General features: G+C 46.6%; 1 protein-coding gene across 1 annotated transcript in view; it reads left to right on the forward strand.

Annotated features, from left to right (window-relative positions):
* Positions 1–19496, forward strand: part of MYLK2 (myosin light chain kinase 2) — a 25745-nt gene extending 6249 nt beyond the window's left edge. The window contains exons 2-10 of the mRNA XM_058176720.1: positions 2365–2470; positions 3556–3649; positions 3751–3860; positions 4230–4371; positions 9688–9758; positions 10880–11008; positions 12613–12765; positions 14850–14982; positions 18795–19496. Coding sequence (XP_058032703.1) covers positions 2365–2470; positions 3556–3649; positions 3751–3860; positions 4230–4371; positions 9688–9758; positions 10880–11008; positions 12613–12765; positions 14850–14982; positions 18795–18875 — 1019 coding nt within the window. The 3' untranslated portion in view covers positions 18876–19496. The remainder of the gene's footprint in view (positions 1–2364; positions 2471–3555; positions 3650–3750; positions 3861–4229; positions 4372–9687; positions 9759–10879; positions 11009–12612; positions 12766–14849; positions 14983–18794) is intronic.
* The last annotated feature ends 283 nt before the right edge of the window (positions 19497–19779 follow it).

The raw sequence follows: 19779 nt of genomic DNA on the forward strand, positions 1-19779 counted from the left end.
ATCTATCTATCTATCTATCTATCTATCTATCTATCTATCTATCCATCCATCATCTATCTATCTATCTATCTATCTATCTATCTATCTATCTATCTATCTATCTATCTATATCTCTCTCATCAATCTATTATTTTTCCTTTCCTATTTTTCTTTTTATTTGGGTAATTAATTCTTGGTAAATTTGCTGTTTATTTTTTGTTTATTAATATGAATTATGCACACATTTATAAAATGTATATGATGCAGCTGGTCTGTGTAAACGTATAATATATAGGCATCCTTGTAGTCCCAGGACCCCTGTCCTTGATTCACTCCTGTCTGACAGTTCAAAGTTGCAACTGTATTGAAAAACATGACTTATGACCGTTTCTCCCACTTGCGACCGCTGCAGCATCCCTGTGAACAAAATTTGGGCACTTGGCGTCTATATTTATGAGGGTTGCCCTGTGCCAGGGTCTTGGGGCTGCCACTTGAGATCTTCCCAACAGGCTTCCGACGAGCAAAATCAAGGGTGGGAAACCAGATTCACCTGCAGAGATTCATTTAACAACGATGGTGAAACAGGTCACAAAATAAGATGCAACCAACTGAACAGCTGCCTTGCTCAACAATGAAACTTTGGGACTCAGTTGTGTCCCTGTATTGTGAATAATTCTACACCAATCTCAAAATTGGGGCTGCCCCTGAAGTGTACCCGGAGACTTCAGTTAGTCCAGAATGCAGCTGCGCGGGTGATTGAGGGAGCACCACGTTGCTCCCGGGTAACACCTCTCCTGCGCAGTCTGCACTGGCTACCTGTGGTCTTCCGGGTGCGCTTCAAGGTTTTGGTTACCACCTTCAAAGCGCTCCATGGCTTAGGGCCTGGGTACTTACGGGACCGCCTGCTGTTTCCACATGCCTCCCACCGACCCGTGCGCTCTCACAGAGAGGGTCTTCTCAGGGTGCCATCCGCCAAGCAGTGTCGGCTGGCGGCCCCCAGGGGAAGGGCCTTCTCTGTGGGAGCACCTACCCTCTGGAACGAACTTCCCCCCCGGTTTACGCCAATTGCCTGACCTTCGGACCTTTCGCCGGGAACTGAAAACTTACTTATTTATACAAGCGGGACTGGCCTGATTTTTAAATTCTAAATTTAAAATTTAAAATTTTTAATGGTAATTTTACTGGGTATTTTATATGGTCAATTGGACGGTTTTAATTTCGGCCTTTTATTGAATAAGCTTTTTAATTGTTATTTTAATATGTATATTAACTGTTTTAAATGAAGGCTGTACACCGCCCTGAGTCCTTCGGGAGAAGGGCGGTATAAAAGTTTAATTAATAAATAAATAAATAAAATAAATAAATAAAAAATTGGGAAATTAGCAGAATCATGATCCCGTGGCTAAATCTTATAACAGCTTTCTAGATTCTGGAAAAATAGGACGAAATTTGGGTCGTAGGTACCTTTTGGGAAGCGTCTGGTTGCTGAGTGAGGACTACCTGTACAGATGCAGATGAGTTCACAGGGTTAGACCAGAGAAGCCCAAGCGCTGAGCCGTCGCCCACTATTGGGCTGTGGCCTGTTTGGAACTGGTCGCACGAGAAGAAAAAGAAAGAAAGAAAGAAAGAAAGGAAGGAAGGAAGGAAGGAAGGAAGGAAGGAAGGAAGGAAAGAAGGAAGGAAGGAAGGAAGGAAGGAGGAAGGAAAGAAGGAAGGAAGGAAGGAGGAAGGAAGGAAGGAAAGAAGGAAGGAAGGAAGGAAGGAAGGAAGGAAGGAAGGAAGGAAGGAAGGAAGGGGAAAGATAGAGAGACAGATACTCCATCACTGGAGGTCTTCAAAAAGAGTTTGGACAGGAGAGAGGGAAGGGAGGGAAGGAGGAAGGGAGGGAGGGAGAAGAAAAGAAGGAAGAAAGGAAGGAAGGAAGGGGGAGGGAGGAAAGAAAGAAAAAGAGAGAGAGAGAGAGAGTGAAAGACAGAAAGAGAGGAAGGAAGGAAGGGGGAGGGAGGAAAGAAAGAAAAAAGAAAGAGAGAGAAAGAAAGAAGAGAGTGAAAGACAGAAAGATAGGAAGGAAGGAAGGAAGGAAGGGGGAGGGAGAAAGAAAAAAGAGAGAAAGAGAGAGAGAGACTGGAAGGAAGGAAGGAAAGAAGGAAGGAAGGAAGGAAGGAAGGAAGGTCTCCTGCTCAAGCAGTGGGTTGGACTAGAAGACCTCCAAGGTCCCGTCCAGCCCTATGATTCGGTGACCCCAATGCAATGAGCTGAGGGTGCTGGCAAGCCAGGCACAGATTCCCCTCGGTGGCCCATAGATGTCACTCTCTGAGCATGGATGCGCATAGAAACCTGGTTCGGAGCTCTTTCAAGGATCTCCTGTCTCTCTCTCTCTTCCAGACGACACTCCCCCTCCTCCTGCGCCCTTCACCCACCGCATCGTCACACTGAGGACTGGAGACTTCAAAGATACTTACAAACTGAACACGAAGGAAATCCTGGGAGGGTAAGGAAGGAGACCTCTTTTGACCAAGTGAAGACATGGCCAGAGAGTGAGACGAATTAATCGGTGGGACCATTGGCCTCCAGATGTGGTGGGGGCTCCACCCACTGGAGGGCTTCAAGAAGAGACTGGACAGCCATTGGTCCGGAACGATAAAGGATAAGAAGGTCCATATTTGGGACCTTTAAGACTTGTGGACTTCAAGTCCCAGAATTCCCCAGCCAGCGCTGGAATTCTGGAAGTTAAAGTCCACAAGTCTTAAAGGCACGAAGTTGGACACCCCTGGTATAGGGTCTCCTGCTTGAGCAAGGGGTTGGCTAGAAGGCCTCCAAGGTCTCTTCCAACCCTACTCTTCTACTCTTTTCCTTCCTTCCTTCCTTCCTTCCTTCCTTTCCTCCCTCCCTCTCTCTTCCTTCTTTTCTTCCTTCCATCTTTCTCTTCCTTCCTCCCCTCCTTCCTTCTCTCCCTCCCTCCCTTCTTTCCTTCCTTCCTTCCTTCCCTCCCTCCCTCCTTCCCTTCCTTCTTTTCTTCCTTCCATCTTTCTCTTCCTCCCTCCCTCTTCCTTCCTTATCTCCCTCCCTCCTTCCCTTCCTTCTTTTCTTCCTTCCATATTTCTCTTCCACCATCCCTCCCTCCTTTCTTCTTTCTTTCTTCCTTCCTTCCTTCCTTCTCTCCCTCCCTCCTTCCTTCCTTCTTTTCTTCCTTCCATCTTTCTCTTCCTCCCTCCCCTCCTTCCCTCTCTCCTCCTCCTTCTTCCTTCCTTCTCTCCCTCCCTCCTTCCCTTCCTTCCTTCCTTCCTTCCATCTTTCTCTTCCTCCCTCCCTCGTCCTTCCTTCTCTCCCTCCCTCCCTCCCTCCTTCCCTTCCTTCTTTTCTTCCTTCCATCTTTCTCTTCCACCATCCATCCTTCCTTCCTTCCTTCCTTCCTTCCTTCCTTCCTTCCTTCCTTCCTTCCTTCCTTCCTTCCTTCCTTCCTTCTTTCCTCTACAGAGTGATTCAGGGTGTCTTACAATATCATAAAAACGTAAATATAAAAACATTTATCTCAGCAAAGATTCGGCTGAAGGGATTCCTTCTCTCCTTCTCCAGGGGGAAGTTCGGGGAAGTGCGTACGTGTACGGTGAAGGACACGGATCTCAAGCTGGCTGTGAAGATCATCAAGAAGCAGGGCCCCAAAGACACGGTAGGCCCTTTGGGGGAGACCCGGGAGGTGTTATGTGAGGGGGGGCTTGCCAGGCCCACTCCCCACTCTTCAGGCCCTACAATGCCGCTTTTCTTGGGCAGGAAACAGCCGAAGTCGAAATCGACGTAATGAACCAGCTCAACCACCGAAACTTGATCCAACTCTACGACGCCATCGAGACGCCCCGAGAGATCATGCTCTTCATGGAATTGTGAGTTGGGGGAGGGGAAGGGGAAGGGGGGCAATGGGCTCAGAGGCAGAGGAGCCCCCGTCTTGCATGTACAGGTGTACATGCACTGCAGTATTGCAGGCTTACTCAGTGCTCACTGCCAGCAGTTCGATTCTCACCAGGCTCAAGGTTGACTCAGCCTTCCGTCCTTCCGAGGTCGGTAAAAATGAGGACCCCGATTGTTGGGGGCAATCGGCTGACTCTGTCAACTGCTTAGAGAGGTCTCGAGAGCATTGTGAAGCGTCATATAAGTCTAAGAGCTATGGCGATTGCTGTATTGTCCTGATGGTCCTTGGGAATGGGGGGGTGTTCTACCTTACGGGCTGTCCTGACTCAGCCTTCCACTCCCAGCGTGGAAGGGGGAGAGCTGTTCGAACGGATCATCGATGAAGATTACCAACTGACCGAGGTGGATTGCATGGTGTTTGTGCGTCAAATCTGCGAAGGAATCCTCTTCATGCATCAGATGAGGGTCCTGCACCTGGACCTCAAGGTAAGCAGTCCCAGGGGGCCCAGGGCTGGGCCCCATAAGTGGGGTGGGCAGGACGGTACAAGCAGGAACAAACCGTGTGGGAGGGCTCTGGGCTCGACCGATGGGGGCAGCGTGCCAGAGGCCAGGCACTGTGGCTTCCCACATATGGCTTCCCAGAGGGGACCAGGCTAAACATAATTGAATAACAGTATAACAGAGTTGGAAGGGACCTTGGAGGTCTTCTAGCCCAACCCCACTGCCCAAGGAGGAGATCCTAAACCATTCTGGACAAACAGTTGCACAATTTTTTAAGAAAATGTTGGATAACCATCTGACTGAGATGGTGTAGGGTTTCCTGCCTGGGCAGGGGTGGGACAAGAAGGCCTCCAAGGTCCCTTCCAACTCTGATGTTATGTTAATTCCTTCTTGAAAACCTCCAAGTGGTGAAGCACCCACAGCTTAGAACATGGTATAATAAGGTTAGAAGGGACCTTGGAGGTCTTCTAGTCCAACCCCCTGCTCAGGCAGGAAACCCTAGACCCAGGGGTCTGCAAACTTGGCTCTTTTAAGACTTGTGGACTGCAACTCCCTGGCTGAGGGAGTCTGGGAGTTGAAGTCCACAAGTCTTAAAGTTGCCAAGGTTGGAGACCCCAACCCCCTGCTCAAGCGGGAGACCTGATACCACTTCAACTCTTCAAATACATGAGTTGGCCATTGGATGGTCTATGATCAAGTACCCCCTATAAAGGGATAGCTGGAACTACAACACCTGGCCAGCAGAGGTGCAACCTTAAACCCCCTTGCTAGGAGGGGTCCAGGGGAGATCAGTCAAATATGATCATTGAACCAGGAAGTTTTTACTGCAAATGTTAGATTGCTGGCTTAAAAGGTCATGTCGCCCAGCTCAAAACAGCAAGAATAACAGAGTTGGAAGGGATCTTGGAGGCCTTCTAGTCCAACCCCTGATCAAGCAGTAAACCCTAAACGATTTGGTTGTCCAATCTCTACTTGTAGACCACCAGTATTGTAGCACACGTATCTTCTGGAGGCAAGTGGTTCCACTGGTTCATTGTCCTCACTGTTGGGAAATTTCTCCTTCATTGCAGGTTGCTTCTCTCCTTGATTAGCTTCCATCCGTTGCTTCTTGTCCTGCCTTCAGAATAGAATAAAAATAGAATAGAATAGAATAGAATAGAATAGATTGTTAAATGAATGGAATGGAATGGAATAAAAATAGAATAGAATAGAATAAAATAAAATAGAATAGAATAGAATAGAATATTAAATGAATGGAATGGAATAGAATAGAATAGAATTGAATAGAATAGAATAGAATATTAAATGAATGGAATGGAATGGAATAAAAATAGAATAGAATAGAATAGAATAGAATAGAATAGAATAGAATATTAAATGAATGGAATGGAATGGAATAAAAATAGAATAGAATAGAATAGAATAGAATAGAATAGAATAGAATAGAATAGAATAGAATGTTAAATGAATGGAATGGAATGGAATAAAAATAGAATAGAATAGAATAAAATAAAATAGAATAGAATAGAATAGAATAGAATATTAAATGAATGGAATGGAATAGAATAGAATAGAATTGAATAGAATAGAATAGAATATTAAATGAATGGAATGGAATGGAATAAAAATAGAATAGAATAGAATAGAATAGAATAGAATAGAATAGAATATTAAATGAATGGAATGGAATGGAATAAAAATAGAATAGAATAGAATAGAATAGAATAGAATAGAATAGAATAGAATAGAATAGAATAGAATAGAATGTTAAATGAATGGAATGGAATGGAATAGAATAGAATAGAATAGAATATTAAATGAATGGAATGGAATGGAATAAAAATAGAATAGAATAGAATAGAATAGAATAGAATAGAATAGAATGTTAAATGAATGGAATGGAATGGAATAAAAAGAATAGAATAGAATAGAATAGAATAGAATAGAATAGAATAGAATAGAATAGAATAGAATAGAATAGAATAGAATATTAAATGAATGGAATGGAATGGAATGGAATGGAATAGAATAGAATAGAATAGAATAGAATAGAATAGAATAGAATATTAAATGAATGGAATGGAATGGAATAAGAATAGAATAGAATAGAATAGAATAGAATAGAATAGAATAGAATAGAATAGAATAGAATAGAATAGAATAGAATAGAATAGAATGTTAAATGAATGGAATGGAATGGAATGGAATGGAATAAAAAGAATAGAATAGAATAGAATAGAATAGAATAGAATAGAATAGAATAGAATAGAATATTAAATGAATGGAACGGAATGGAATACGAATCGAATCGAATCGAATCGAATCGAATCGAATAGAATAGAATAGAATAGAATAGAATAGAATAGAATTTTTTATTGGCCAAGTGTGATTGGACACACAAGGAATTTGTCTTTGGTGCATATGCTCTCAGTGTACATAAAAGATACCTTCATCAAGGTACAACACTTACAACACTTAATGATAGTCATAGGCTACAAAAAAGCAATCAGGAAACAATCAATATCAGTATAAATCGTAAGGATACAAGCAACAAAGTTACAGTCATAAGTGGAAGGAGATGGGTGATGGGAGCGATGGAAAGGTTAATAGTAGTGCAGATTCAGTAAATAGTCTGACAGTGTTGAGGGAATTATTTGTTTAGCAGAGTGATGGCCTTCGGGAAAAAACTGTCCTTGTGTCTAGTTGTTCTGGTGTGCAGGGCTCTATAGAGTTGCTTGGGGCTTTGGAGAATAGAATTATTATGGTTGGTGGCACAGTCAGCCAGATGTTTAGCCTGGACTTGGCATCTCTCTCCACCTATCAACTCCTCCCCAAAGACCTGGCACAGCCATAGTTTGATGGGATTCAATGGGGTGAAAAATATCAAGTACAGGCGCCTTTTGCAATTGACTGGTGGCGATATTGTCAATGCCGACATTATTATTATTATTATTACGGTTGGCTTGCACAGTCAGGCAGATATTTAGACTGGATTTGGGAGTTTTGTCCCCCACGTCACTTCATCCCCAAGGACATGGGATAGGCAGATACGAATGTCTGATGGGGTTAAAGATACCATTGCAGGATGTAAGCTGTTCTAAGTAAAACTGCCTTTTGCAATTGACCGATAGGGATTTTGTCAAGGTTGATGGTGTTCAAGTTGTTTTGGGATTGTACCCAAAAGACCTGTGCAGCGGCAGCCAAAAAAGCCAATGCAATCCTAAATTGCATTAACAGAGGGATACAATCAAGAGCAAGGGAGGTACTAATACCACTCTATAAAGCCTTAGTAAGGCCACACCTAGAATCCTGCATCCAGTTTTGGTCACCACACTATAAAAAAAGAAGTTGAGACTCTAGAAAACGTGCAGAGAAGAGCAACCAGGATGATGAGGGGACTGGAGGCTAAAACATACGATGAACGGTTGCAGGAACTGGGCCTGGCTAGTCCGGTGAAGAGAAGGACCAGGGTAGACAGGATAACAGTCTTCCAATATTTGAGGGGCTGCCACAGAGAGGAGGGGGGGTCAAGCTATTTTCCAAAGCACCTTTGAGGGTCAGACATAGAATAATGGGTGGAATCTGAACAAGGAGAGATTCTAGAAATAAGGAGGAATTTCCTGACAGTGAGGGGACGAGGGGGTCAAGCTATTCTCCAAAGAATCTGAAGGCCCGACAAGGAATAATGGATGGAAACTGACCAAGGACAGATTCAACCTGGAAATAAGGAGAATTTTTCTGACAGTGAGAACAATCCACCAATGGAACAGAAGTTGCCTTTAGAAGTTGTGGGAGCTTCATCACTGGAGGCTTTCAAGAAGAGACTGGACTGCCATCTATCAGAAATGGTGTAGACCCCCCCCCGGGGGCGGGGGGGGGGGGGGGGGGTTGGACTAGAGGACCTCCAAGGTCCCTTCCAACTCTGTTATTCTGAATTGGTCACCATACTACTTAAAAGATGTAGACACTTTCGATGAAGTTCAGAGAAGAGCAACTAAGATGATCAAAAGCCTGGAGTCTAAAACAGATGAAGAATGGCTGCAGAATTTGGGTTTGGCCAGTCTAAAGAAAAGAAGAACTAGGGGTGACATTCCAGTATTTGAGGGGCTGCCCCAAAGAAGAGGGGGGGTCAAGCTATTTTCCAAAGCACCTTTGAGGGTCAGACATAGAATAATGGGTGGAATCTGAACAAGGAGAGATTCTAGAAATAAGGAGGAATTTCCTGACAGTGAGGGGACGAGGGGGTCAAGCTATTCTCCAAAGAATCTGAAGGCCCGACAAGGAATAATGGATGGAAACTGACCAAGGACAGATTCAACCTGGAAATAAGGAGAATTTTTCTGACAGTGAGAACAATCCACCAATGGAACAGAAGTTGCCTTTAGAAGTTGTGGGAGCTTCATCACTGGAGGCTTTCAAGAAGAGACTGGACTGCCATCTATCAGAAATGGTGTAGAGTCTCCTCCATGGGCAGGGTGGGTGGGTGGGGGTTGGACTAGAGGACCTCCAAGGTCCCTTCCAACTCTGTTATTCTGAATTGGTCACCATACTACTTAAAAGATGTAGACACTTTCGATGAAGTTCAGAGAAGAGCAACTAAGATGATCAAAAGCCTGGAGTCTAAAACATATGAAGAATGGCTGCAGAATTTGGGTTTGGCCAGTCTAAAGAAGGGGTGACATTCCAGTATTTGAGGGGCTGCCCCAAAGAAGAGGGGGGGTCAAATTATTCTCCAAAGCACCAGAAGGCAGGACAAGAAACAATGAATGGAAACTAATCAAGGAGAGAAGCAACCTGGAACTAAGGAGAAATTTCCTAACAGTGAGGACAATTAACCAGTGGAACTACTTGCCACCAGAAGTTGTGGGTGCTCCGTCACTGGAGGTTTTCAAGAAGAGATTGGACCGCCATTTGTCTGAAATGGATAGGATCTCCTGCATGAGCAGAGGGCTGGACTAGAAGACCTCCATGGTCCCTTCCAGCTCTATTCTATTCTGCTCCTTTTGCCACAGTCGTTCTGTTTCTGTTTGTGGGCCTTTGCATTTTGTGATCTTCTCCAGTTCTTCCTCTTCTCTTCTGCTGTCCGCAGGTCCTGCCATGTCCACCATCCAGATTTTTTGCTTTTCTTATTGACAGTTGTTTAAGTCTGAGATGTTGAGTGGCAGGTGCCTGTCTGTTTGTTGCTGTTAACATCACCATTAGAGAAGAATTGTCTTTTGTCAAGCAGTTTCCTCTCCTGACACACACACCCCCGCCCAAAACACCTGTCTATTCACTCTCCCTTTTCTCCTTTCTCTGCAGCCCGAGAACATCCTGTGTGTGACGGCCACTGGCCACATGGTGAAGATCATTGACTTTGGATTTGCCCGAAGGTAATGTGAGAATCAGGGGGACCAGAGCTTCGTCTGACCATGGGCCAAGGACAAACCCCTTTTGATTTCTCTCTGTCTGTCCACGAGCATCCCTGACATGTTCTATTCCAGGGGGTGGGGGGGGCAGTCCTTGGTGCTCTTGGAGCTTGGTGGCTTTCTTGCAGATGTTTCATGACCTGACTAGGTGACATCATCAGTGCTAGAAAGGAGTGAGGAGGATGAGGAGAAGGAAGGGAAGAAGGAAGGAAGGAATGAATGAATGAATGAAGGAAGGAAGGAAGGAAGGAAGGAAGGAAGGAAGGGGAGGTTGGAAGGAGGAAGGAGGAGGAGGAGGAAGGAAGGAAGGGAGGAGGAGGGAGGAGTTTGGAAGGAGGGAGGGAGGAGGAGAAAGGAAGGAAGGAAGGAGGGAGGGAGGTTGGAAGGAAGGAAGAAGGAAGGAGGAATGGAGGAAGGAGGGAGGAGGAGTTTGAAGGAAGGAAGGAAGGAAGGAAGGAAGGAAGGAAGGAAGGAGGAGGGAGGTTGGAAGGAGGGAGGAGGGAGGGAGGAAGTTGAAGGAAGGAAGGAAGAAGGAAGGAAGAAGGAAGGGAGGAGGGAGGTTGGAAGGAGGAGGGAGGGAGGAGGGAGGGAGGAAGGAAGGAAGGAGGGAGGGAGGAGGAAGGGAGGAGGAGGAGGAAGGGAGGAGGAGGAAGGAAGGAAGGAGGAGGAGTTTGGAAGGAAGGAAGGAAGGAGGAGGGAGGAAGGAAGGAAGGAAGGAAGGGGAGGGAGGGAGGGAGGAAGGAAGGAAGGAAGGAAGGAAGAAAGGAAGGAAGGAAGGAAGGAAGGAAGGAAGGGGAGGGAGGGAGGGAGGGAGGAAGGAAGGAAGGAAGGAAGGAAGGAAGGAAGGAAGGAAGGAAGGATGGATGAAAGGAAAGAAAGAAAGAACGAAGCAAAGCTGGCTGAGGAACTCTGGAAGTTGAAGTCCACAAGTCTTAAAAGAGCCAAGTTTGCAGACCCCTGGGCTATGGTTAGGGGGTCCCTGTTTGATGCATCTTTACCTAGAAGGGGTGTGTGTATGTGTGAAAAGGGTGGATTGGAGCAGCATAGTTCGAACCTACCAATATCAATTCTTCTCCCCGTTCCAGGTTCAACCCCCGAGAAAAACTAAAAGTTAACTTTGGCACCCCGGAATTTCTGCCGCCAGAGGTAGTCAGCTATGAGCCGGTCTCCTACAGCAGCGACATGTGGAGCATGGGGGTGATCGCATATATGCTGTGAGTTGGGGGCCGGGGCCGGGGGGGGGGAGCACAGGGACCCTAAATCTAGGGGTTTGCAGCATGCATCCCGTTGCAACAATCTCTAAGAGATGGTGAGACTCTGGTTTAAGTTACCAAAAAAAGATACCAAGAACGGTTGCAGGATTTGGGTTTGGCCAGTCTAGAGAAAAGATGGACTGGAGGGGGGGGGGACATCAGAGGTGGGTTTCAGCCGGTTCTGACCATTTCTGGAGAACCGGTAGCGGAAATTTTGAGTAGTTCGGAGAACCGGGAGTAAAAATTCTACTGCCCCCATCTGTTCTCTGCATCCCGAGTCCCAGCTGATTAGGAGGAAATGGGGATTTTGCAGTAACCTTCCCCTAGAGTGGGGAGGGAATGGAGATTTTATAATATCCTTCCCCTGCCACGCCCACCAAGCCACGCCCACCAAGCCATGCCACACCCACAGAACCGGTAGTAAAAAATTTTTGAAACCCATCACTGGGGGACATGCAGGATTTCAGTATTTGAGGGGCTGCCACAAAGAAGAGGGGGGGTCAAATTACTTTCCAAAGCATCAGAAGGCAGGAAAAGAGGGATCCGTGCAGTGGCCTAGAGGTGGAGGTCACGCCTCACTATCAGGAGGCTGTGAGTTCGATCCTAGGTAGAGGCAGGTATTTGTTTCTCTGGGCACAATGAGAATATATCTGCAGAACAAAACTCTGCATTGGTGGCAGGAAAGGCATCCGGCCAGTAAATATTCTGCTAGCTCCATTCAGTTGCCCAGACTCCACCCTGCAAGGGATTATGGGGTTGTTAAACGATGATGCTGATGATGATCAGAAGGCAGGACAAGAAGCAGTGGATGGAAACTAATCAAGGAGAGAAGCAACCTGGAATTAACTTCCTAACAGTGAGGACAATTAACCAGTGGAACGGTTTGCCACCAGAAGTTCTGGATGCTGCATCCCTGGAGGCTTTTAAGAAGAGATTGGATAGCCACCTGTTTCAAATGGTATAGGGTCTCCTGGTTGAGCAGGGGGATGGACTAGAAGACCTCCGGGGGTCCCTTCCAGCACTATTCTATTCTAAAAAAAGCAAAGGATGGAAACTAGCCAAGGAAGAGAATCAACCTAGAATAAAGATAAATTTCCTGACAGTGAGAATAATAAATCAGTGGAACACCTTCTTTCCAGATGTTGTTGGGGCTCCACCACTGGAGGCTTTCAAGAATGGACAACTATTTATCTGAAATGGTACATAGATTCTCCTGCTCGAGCAGAGGGTTGGACTAGAAGACCTCCAAGGTCCCTTCCATCTCTATTCTGATTGATCTGCAGAAGGTTTTGTGTTCTCATCTTCTCTCTCTCCCTCTCTCTCTCTCTCTCTCTCTTCCTCTCTCTCTCTCTCTCGCTCTCTTCCTCTCTCTCTCTCTTCCTCTCTCTCTCTCTCTCTCTCTTCCTCTCTCTCTCTCTCTCTCTCTCTCTTCCTCTCTCTCTCTCTCTCTCTTCCTCTCTCTCTCTTCCTCTCTCTCTCTTCCTCTCTCTCTCTCTCTCTCTCTTCCTCTCTCTCTCTCTCTCTCTTCCTCTCTCTCTCTCTCTCTCTCTCTTCCTCTCTTCCAGGCTGAGTGGTTTCTCCCCTTTCCTGGGCGACAACGACACAGAAACCCTCAACAACGTCCTGTTGGCGGAGTGGTATTTCGACGAGGAAGCCTTTGAAGGCATCTCGGATGAAGCCAAAGACTTCGTCTCCAACTTGATCATCAAGCAAAAAGGGTCTGTGGTTTGGAGAGCAACCTTCCCAAATAGGCGGAGGGGGTCAAAGAGGGAATTAGCATAGACTCAGCACCTAAACACAAGAGGGCGAGGTCTGGCCCACCAGCCCTGAATGCCTTAGAACAGTGGTCACCAACCACTGTCCATGAGAAAATTTTGGTGGTCCGCAGAAAAATTATTTCCATTTTTTATATTGCACTAAATACTATTTATCTTTTTTAAAAAATTCATATTAGTGGTCCTCGGGATTTAAAATTATGAATTTAGTGGTCCCCGAGGTCTGAAGGGTTAGTGACCCCTGCCTTAGAACACGGGTATCCAATCTTGGTTAACTTTAAGACTTGTGGACTTCAAGTCCCAGAATTCTCCAGTCAGGATGTGAGATGTATTGGGCCGAGGGAGAAGGACTGGCCCAAAGTCACCCAGCTGGTTCAGGTAGGATTAGAACTCACTGTCTCCTGGTGATTGGCCCAGAGTCACCCAGCCGGCTTTCATGCCTGAGGTGGGACTAGAACTCACCGTCTCCTGGTGATTGGCCCAGAGTCACCCAGCTGGCTTTCATGCCTGAAGTGGGACTAGAACTCACTTTCTCCTGGTGATTGGCCCAGAGTTACCCAGCCGGCTTTCATGCCTGAGGTGGGACTAGAACTCACTGTCTCCTGGTGATTGGACCAAAGTCACCCAGCCGGCTTTCATGTTTAAGATAAGACTAGAACTCACCGTCTCCTGGTGATTGGCCCAAAGTCACCCAGCTGGCTTTCATGCCTGAGGTGGGACTAGAACTCACCGTCTCCTGGTGATTGGCCCAGAGTCACCCAGCTAGCTTTCATGCCTGAGGTGGGACTAGAACTCACTGTCTCCTGGTGATTGGCCCAGAGTCACCCAGCCGGCTTTCATGCCTGAGGTGGGACTAGAACTCCCTGTCGCCTGATGATGGGCCCAAAGTCACCCAGCTGCCTTTCATGTTTAAGATAGGACTAGAACTCACTGTCTCCTGGTGATTGGCCCAGAGTCAGTCAGCTGGCTTTCGTTCCTAAGGCGGTGCTAGAACTCACTGTCTCCCACTTCCTAGCCTGGTGCCCTAACCACTAGCCCGAACTGAGTCTACGTACTCAAAAGTTATAACTCAACAAGTTGCGGTCAACGTTTACCAGTTTCCTGGTGACTTTAAACCTACTTTAAAATAACAATAAGAGCCCCAGTATTTATTTTATTTATTTTATTTATTTTATTTATTATTTTATTTTATTTTATTAGATTTTTATACCGCCCTTCTCCCAAAGGACTCAGGGCGGTGTACAGCCAAATAATAAAACCACACAATATACACATTAAAACAAAAACTTAAAACCAAGCATATTACATAAATGACCGAAATTTAAAACAATCAATTTAAAACCCTAAAATTCATAAATAGCCCCAATTAAAATTTAATAAAACTTTTAAGCCAGTCCCGCTTGAATAAATAAATGCGTTTTCAGCTCACGGCGAAAGGTCCGAAGATCAGGCAATTGGTATCATAGGGAAGTGCCAGCAGATAAAATAGGGAGCCTGGCAGAAGGTGGCAACGATGCCCACTGTGCCAGTCCAGCTGGATTAAATCTTGGAAAACTCCCTCGTCTTCTGCAACGCTCCTGAGATGCTGGTTTTGTCTCGCCGGAGGCTGGTACCGGTAGCCTCGACTTAACGAGCACAATTGAGCCCCCGCATTTCTGTCATTAAGCGAGACATTGGTGCAGTGAGTTCCGCCCCGTTCTGCGACCTTTCTTGCCCCCGTTGTTAAGTAAATCACTGCCGTTGATAAGTTACGAACGCGGTCATTAAGTGAATTTGGCTTCCCCCGTCGACTTTGCTTGTCAGGAGGTCGCAAAATGTGATCCCACGACTCTTGGACACTGCAACCGTCATAAGTACATGCCAGTTGCCAAGCAATAATGGGGACGCTGCAAAGGTGGTAACTCTGAAAAACGGCCCTAAGTCCCTTTTTCAGCACTTTGAACGGCCAGTAAGCGAACCGTCGTAAGTCGAGGACTACCCTCTAATGTCTTCTTTCCTTCCTCCTCTCTTTCCTCCCTTTCTCCCAGTGGGAGGATGAGTGCAGCCCAGTGCCTCCAGCACCCGTGGCTCAACAACCTGGCTGATAAAGCAAAACGAGTCAACCGGCGCCTCAAATCTCAGGTTCTGCTCCGGAGATACGTCATGCGACGTCGCTGGAAGGTAATGGCCGGTTGGGAGGGGCAGAGGGGGCCTGGCTGGCCCACCGTGGATGCTTTGCGGAGTGGGTATCTATGCGGAGCGGTCCAAAAAGTCAAGGTGGCGGCCATGCAGAGTCGAATTGACCCTCCCACTGCTTTTTACAAGTAGTCCTCGATTTACGACCGCCAAACCTGAGCCCCAAATTGAGGCTGCTAAGTGAAAAATTCGTCGAGTGGGTTTTGCTTCGTTTGACAGCTTTTCTTGGCACCGGTTGTGAAGTGAATCGCTGCCGTTTTTAACGTTAGGAACACGGTCGTTAAGTGAATCTGACTCTCCCCCCCCCGTTGACTTTGCTTGTCAAACGGTCGCAAAAGGAGATCGCATAACTCGAAGACACTGCAACCGTCATAAATATGAGCCAGTTTTCAAGCATCCGAATTGCGACCCTGCCACTAACTGCGGTGCCCTCTTGACTCAAAGGCTGTGGTTTCACGCATGCTCGCCTTTTTCTCTTTTTTTTCAATTTTGCTCCTAAATTTCTTCCTTTCGGTTTCATTTTTGTTGGAACCGAGGGGCATTCTGGGAAAAAGAATTCAGGAATGGACTTTGCTTCGCTCTCTGTAGTAAAGCAGACGTAGCAAAGCAGATATAGTATGCAAATGTCGAAAGATACTATAAATCAGCGTTTCTCCATCTTGGCAATTTGAAGATGGGTGGACTTCAAAACCCAGCATTCCCCATCCGCCGTGGGTGGACTTCAGTTCCCAGAATTCCTCAGGCAGCTTCCTGGCTGGGGAATCCTGGGAGTTGGAAACCCACTCCTGCTTTCTAGAGCTTTGTGGGTTGATTCCATCTGGGGAATTCTGGGAGTTGAACTCCAACCATGTTAGCTGAGGAATTCTGGGAGTTGCGGTCCATCCCATGCTGGCCAGGGGATTGTGGGAGTTGTTGTGTCTATGCTAGCTGGGGACTTCTGGGTGTTAAATCCATCTATGGTAGCCAGGGGATTCTGGGAGTTGTTGTTTACCTGTGCTAGCCAGGGGAATTCTGGGAGTTGAACTCCAACCATGCTGACTGAGGAATTCTGGGACTTGAAGTCCTTCCATGCTGGCCAGGGGAATCTGACAGTTTGATCCACTCATGCTGGCTAGAGGATTCTGGGTGTTGAAATTAAACTACCTACTGGCTAGAGGAATTCTGGGATTTGAAGTCCACCCATGTTGGCCAGGGGGATTCTGGGACTTCAAGCCCACTCCTGCAGCTTTTGGGGATTCTGGGAGTTGAAGTCCAGACATCTTGAAGCTGCCAAAGTTAAGAAACACTGTTAAACACACCTATATTTTCTCACTGCTTATTTTATAAGTAAGGTTTTGCCAAATGTGAATTTCCTCGGAGGCTGGATGAGTGGCCTCCTCCTCAATGACCTTGTAGTGTAGGCCAACACTGGGCTTTGCCCAGCCAAATCCTGATGTGAATTTGGCAGGACCGACGCTCTCTGCATCATCTGATCCCAGAAAGGAATTTTGGGTTGAACACAAGTGAAAACGGTTCCAATTTTGCCTCCCGGGTCCAAAAATATTACATCCAACTTCATCCTTCATTTCTGGATTTTGTACCCGACTGGAGCGTCTTTGACACAAACTTATAAATAAACCTCCCAAAACAGTTTAATCTCGGCCCTCAAAAAGAAATCCACAGCAATGCCCCCCCACCTCCACCTCCCACTTGCCAGACCCGAGGGCTTTCTGTCTCACTCATCAGCCAAATTTTGATCCTCTACTTACGATGACAATTGAGCCCAAACACTTTGTTGCTAAGCGCGACAGTTGTTCAGAGAACGTTGCGCCCTTCTATGACCTGTCTTGCCACCGCCATTAAGTGAATCACTGCAGTTGCCAAGTCAGTCGTATGGTCGTTAAACGAACCTGGCTACCCCATGGACTGTGAGGTCGCAGAAGGAGACCACATGACCCTAGGACACTGCAACCGTCGTTAAGTCCTTGCCAGTTGCCAAACGTCTGAATTTGGACCACGCGACCATGGGGAAAGGCTGCAACGGTCGTAAGTGTGGAAAACGGTCCCGAGTCACTTTTTTCCATGCCGTTGTAACTTCGGTCACTAAACGAATGGTCGTACGTCGAGCATATTTTGAGCATTGTGAAATATGCTAACTGCTTCTTTCTTTTTTTAAGACGGCCAAAAAATTATAATAATAATCTAAGTTCTCTCAGCTGGGCAAACTCCCAACTCAAGGCCAAGACAGGCTCCTCCTTCTTCCCAAAGAGCAGCAGGAGCTGAGAAAAAAATATATCTGCCAAGTAATCTTAAAAATGCCAAGTCGCAATTGGCAGAATTTGTTCGTATTGCCGGATGCTCCTTCACTGCCCGGCCCAGAGGTTCCGTTGGAAGTTCCCCTGGGAAAACAGGCGTTTCTCTGATGTAATCTGGCTTTTTCTAGCTATGCCTGGATAGTCTCTGAGCTTGTTTGTTTGCTTGCAGATGTTTGTTAGAATAGAATAGAATAGAATAGAATAGAATAGAATAGAATAGAATAGAATAGAACAGAACAGAACAGAACAGAATAGAATAGAATAGAATAGAATAGAATAGAATAGAATAGAATTTTGATTGGCCAAGTGTGATTGGACACACAAGGAATTTGTCTTGGTGCATAAGCTCTCAAGAGTACATAAAAGAAATAGAATAGAATAGAATAGAATAGAATAGAATAGAATAGAATAGAATAGAATAGAATAGAATAGAATAGAATAGAATTTTTTATTGGCCAAGCGTGATTGGACACACAAGGAATTTGTCTTTGGTGCATAAACTCTCAGTGTGCATAAAAGAAAAGATACGTTCATCAAGGTACAACATTTACAACACAATTGATGGTCAATATATCAATATAAATCCCAAGGATTGCCAGCAACAAAGTTACAGTCATACAGTCATAAGTGGAAAGAGATGGGTGATGGGAACTATGAGAAGATTAATAGTAGTGCAGATTCAGTAAATAGTCTGACAGTGTTGATGGAATTATTTGTTTAGCAGAGTTATGGCCTTCGGAGAAAAAACTGTCCTTGTGTCTAGTTGTTCTGGTGTGCAGTGCTCTATAGCGTCGTTTTGAGGGTAGGAGTTGAAACCCAACTAGTTAACCCAACTAGGGAACATCATCAGTGTTGGAAGGGAGGAAGAGGAGGAGGAGGAGGACAGTAGGGTCCTTGGTGCTCTCTGATCTTTGTCGTTCTCTTGCAGACGTTTCATGACCCAACTAGGGAACATCATCAGTGTTAGATGTGAGGGGTGTCTGCTCTCCTTTTTACGTCCTTAATGTGGCTTGCCCTGTCAGTGTGGGTGAGAGTGTGGTCTTCGTCTCGCTGGTTCCTTGATGAGGAATTCCTTGATGCTGTTCACTGTTTGATTGATTGTTTGAGTTGGTAGTTGCCTGATTGGGGTACTGTTTACTGCTGGATTGCAAGCCACTTAAATAAATACATAAAGAGCAAACTCCATTCCCTTCTAGCCCTGATGACGTTCCCAAGTTGGGTCATGAAATGTCTGCAGGAAAAAAAACTCAGAGAGCAGCAAGGATCACACAGTCCTCCTCCTCCTCCTCCTCCTCCTCCTCCTCCTCCTCCTCCTCCTCCTCCTCCTCCTCCTCCTCCTCCTCCTCCTCCTCCTCAATCCCCCCCTCCCTTCTAGCACTGATGATGCTACCTAGCTGGGTCATGAAACGTCTGCAAGAAAACAACCCAGCTCAGAGACGCACGAAACCTGAGCCAGCGATATTCTCTTCTTTTGCTTCTCATGGTCCTGTTTCCTTCCCACAGAAAAACTTCATTGGCGTTTGCGCTGCCAACCGATTCAAGAAAATTACCAGCTCCGGATCTCTGACAGCTCTCGGGGTCTGAACTGGGGAGCGGAGCGGGGTGGTGGTGGTGTTGGGGAGAGGACGTGGTAGCCAGCAAAAGAGGAACGAGCGAGACCACCGACCCGAAGCTTGGACAGTCTTGTGTTTGTTGTGCCCTGCCATTCAGGGATGGTGTAACGGGGACTGGACAGCAGGGGCTCTGGAGCATGGGACCTTGTGGTGCAGAGATGCTCCTCTCTCCGGTACAAAGCCTGCCTGGTCTCCTGCCTCTGCTTACCTGGGCAGGGGAGCCCCTTCCCCTCACTCGGCTGACTTGAGCCTCGCCACCGCAGGGCCGCTTTCAACGATTTCCCCCCGCTGAGAACTCATTAGGACTCCTTGCGCATTGCGCCATCCATGCACCCTTTGCCAGAGCTCTGGCTGCTTCAAGGACCCTCCTCCCTCACTGCAGGGAGCCGGGTCCCACTTGGGACACTGTTGGTTCATCCAGCCGGAAGAGGGTCCTGGCATCCCCGCCGTTTGGCGTCTCTCCTGTCGGAATGGTACCCGAAGAAGCTCATTTGGAAACCTGGACTCTCGTATCCTGCGGAGGGTACCTGCCCCTTCCTGCCATGGTGTTGCTTTTTTGGGGAGAAGGGGGATGGGTGGGGGTGGGAACCAAAGGACTGTAGGAATTTTGGCTACCCAACTCATGCTTGTCTGTTTTTCCCTCCACGGAGAATTTCTTCCGCTTTTGCGCCTTTGTAAAATGGTTTCTTTGCTTAAATTTGGAGTGGAAATGTTACTGGTGGACCGAGCGTAGGGAAATTCAGCTCTGCATGACCCCCACGCACCTCCCCCAGCCCTGGGCGGGTCCACGAGTGTCTCTTCTGAGCCGGGAGGGTCCCCAAAAGATTCTTCCTCCTTGAAAGCCCCCCCCCAAAACCCCACTCCCTACCTCCTCC

The sequence above is a fragment of the Ahaetulla prasina genome, chromosome 3 (genome assembly GCF_028640845.1).
Source record: "Ahaetulla prasina isolate Xishuangbanna chromosome 3, ASM2864084v1, whole genome shotgun sequence".
Lineage (NCBI taxonomy): Eukaryota > Metazoa > Chordata > Lepidosauria > Squamata > Colubridae > Ahaetulla > Ahaetulla prasina.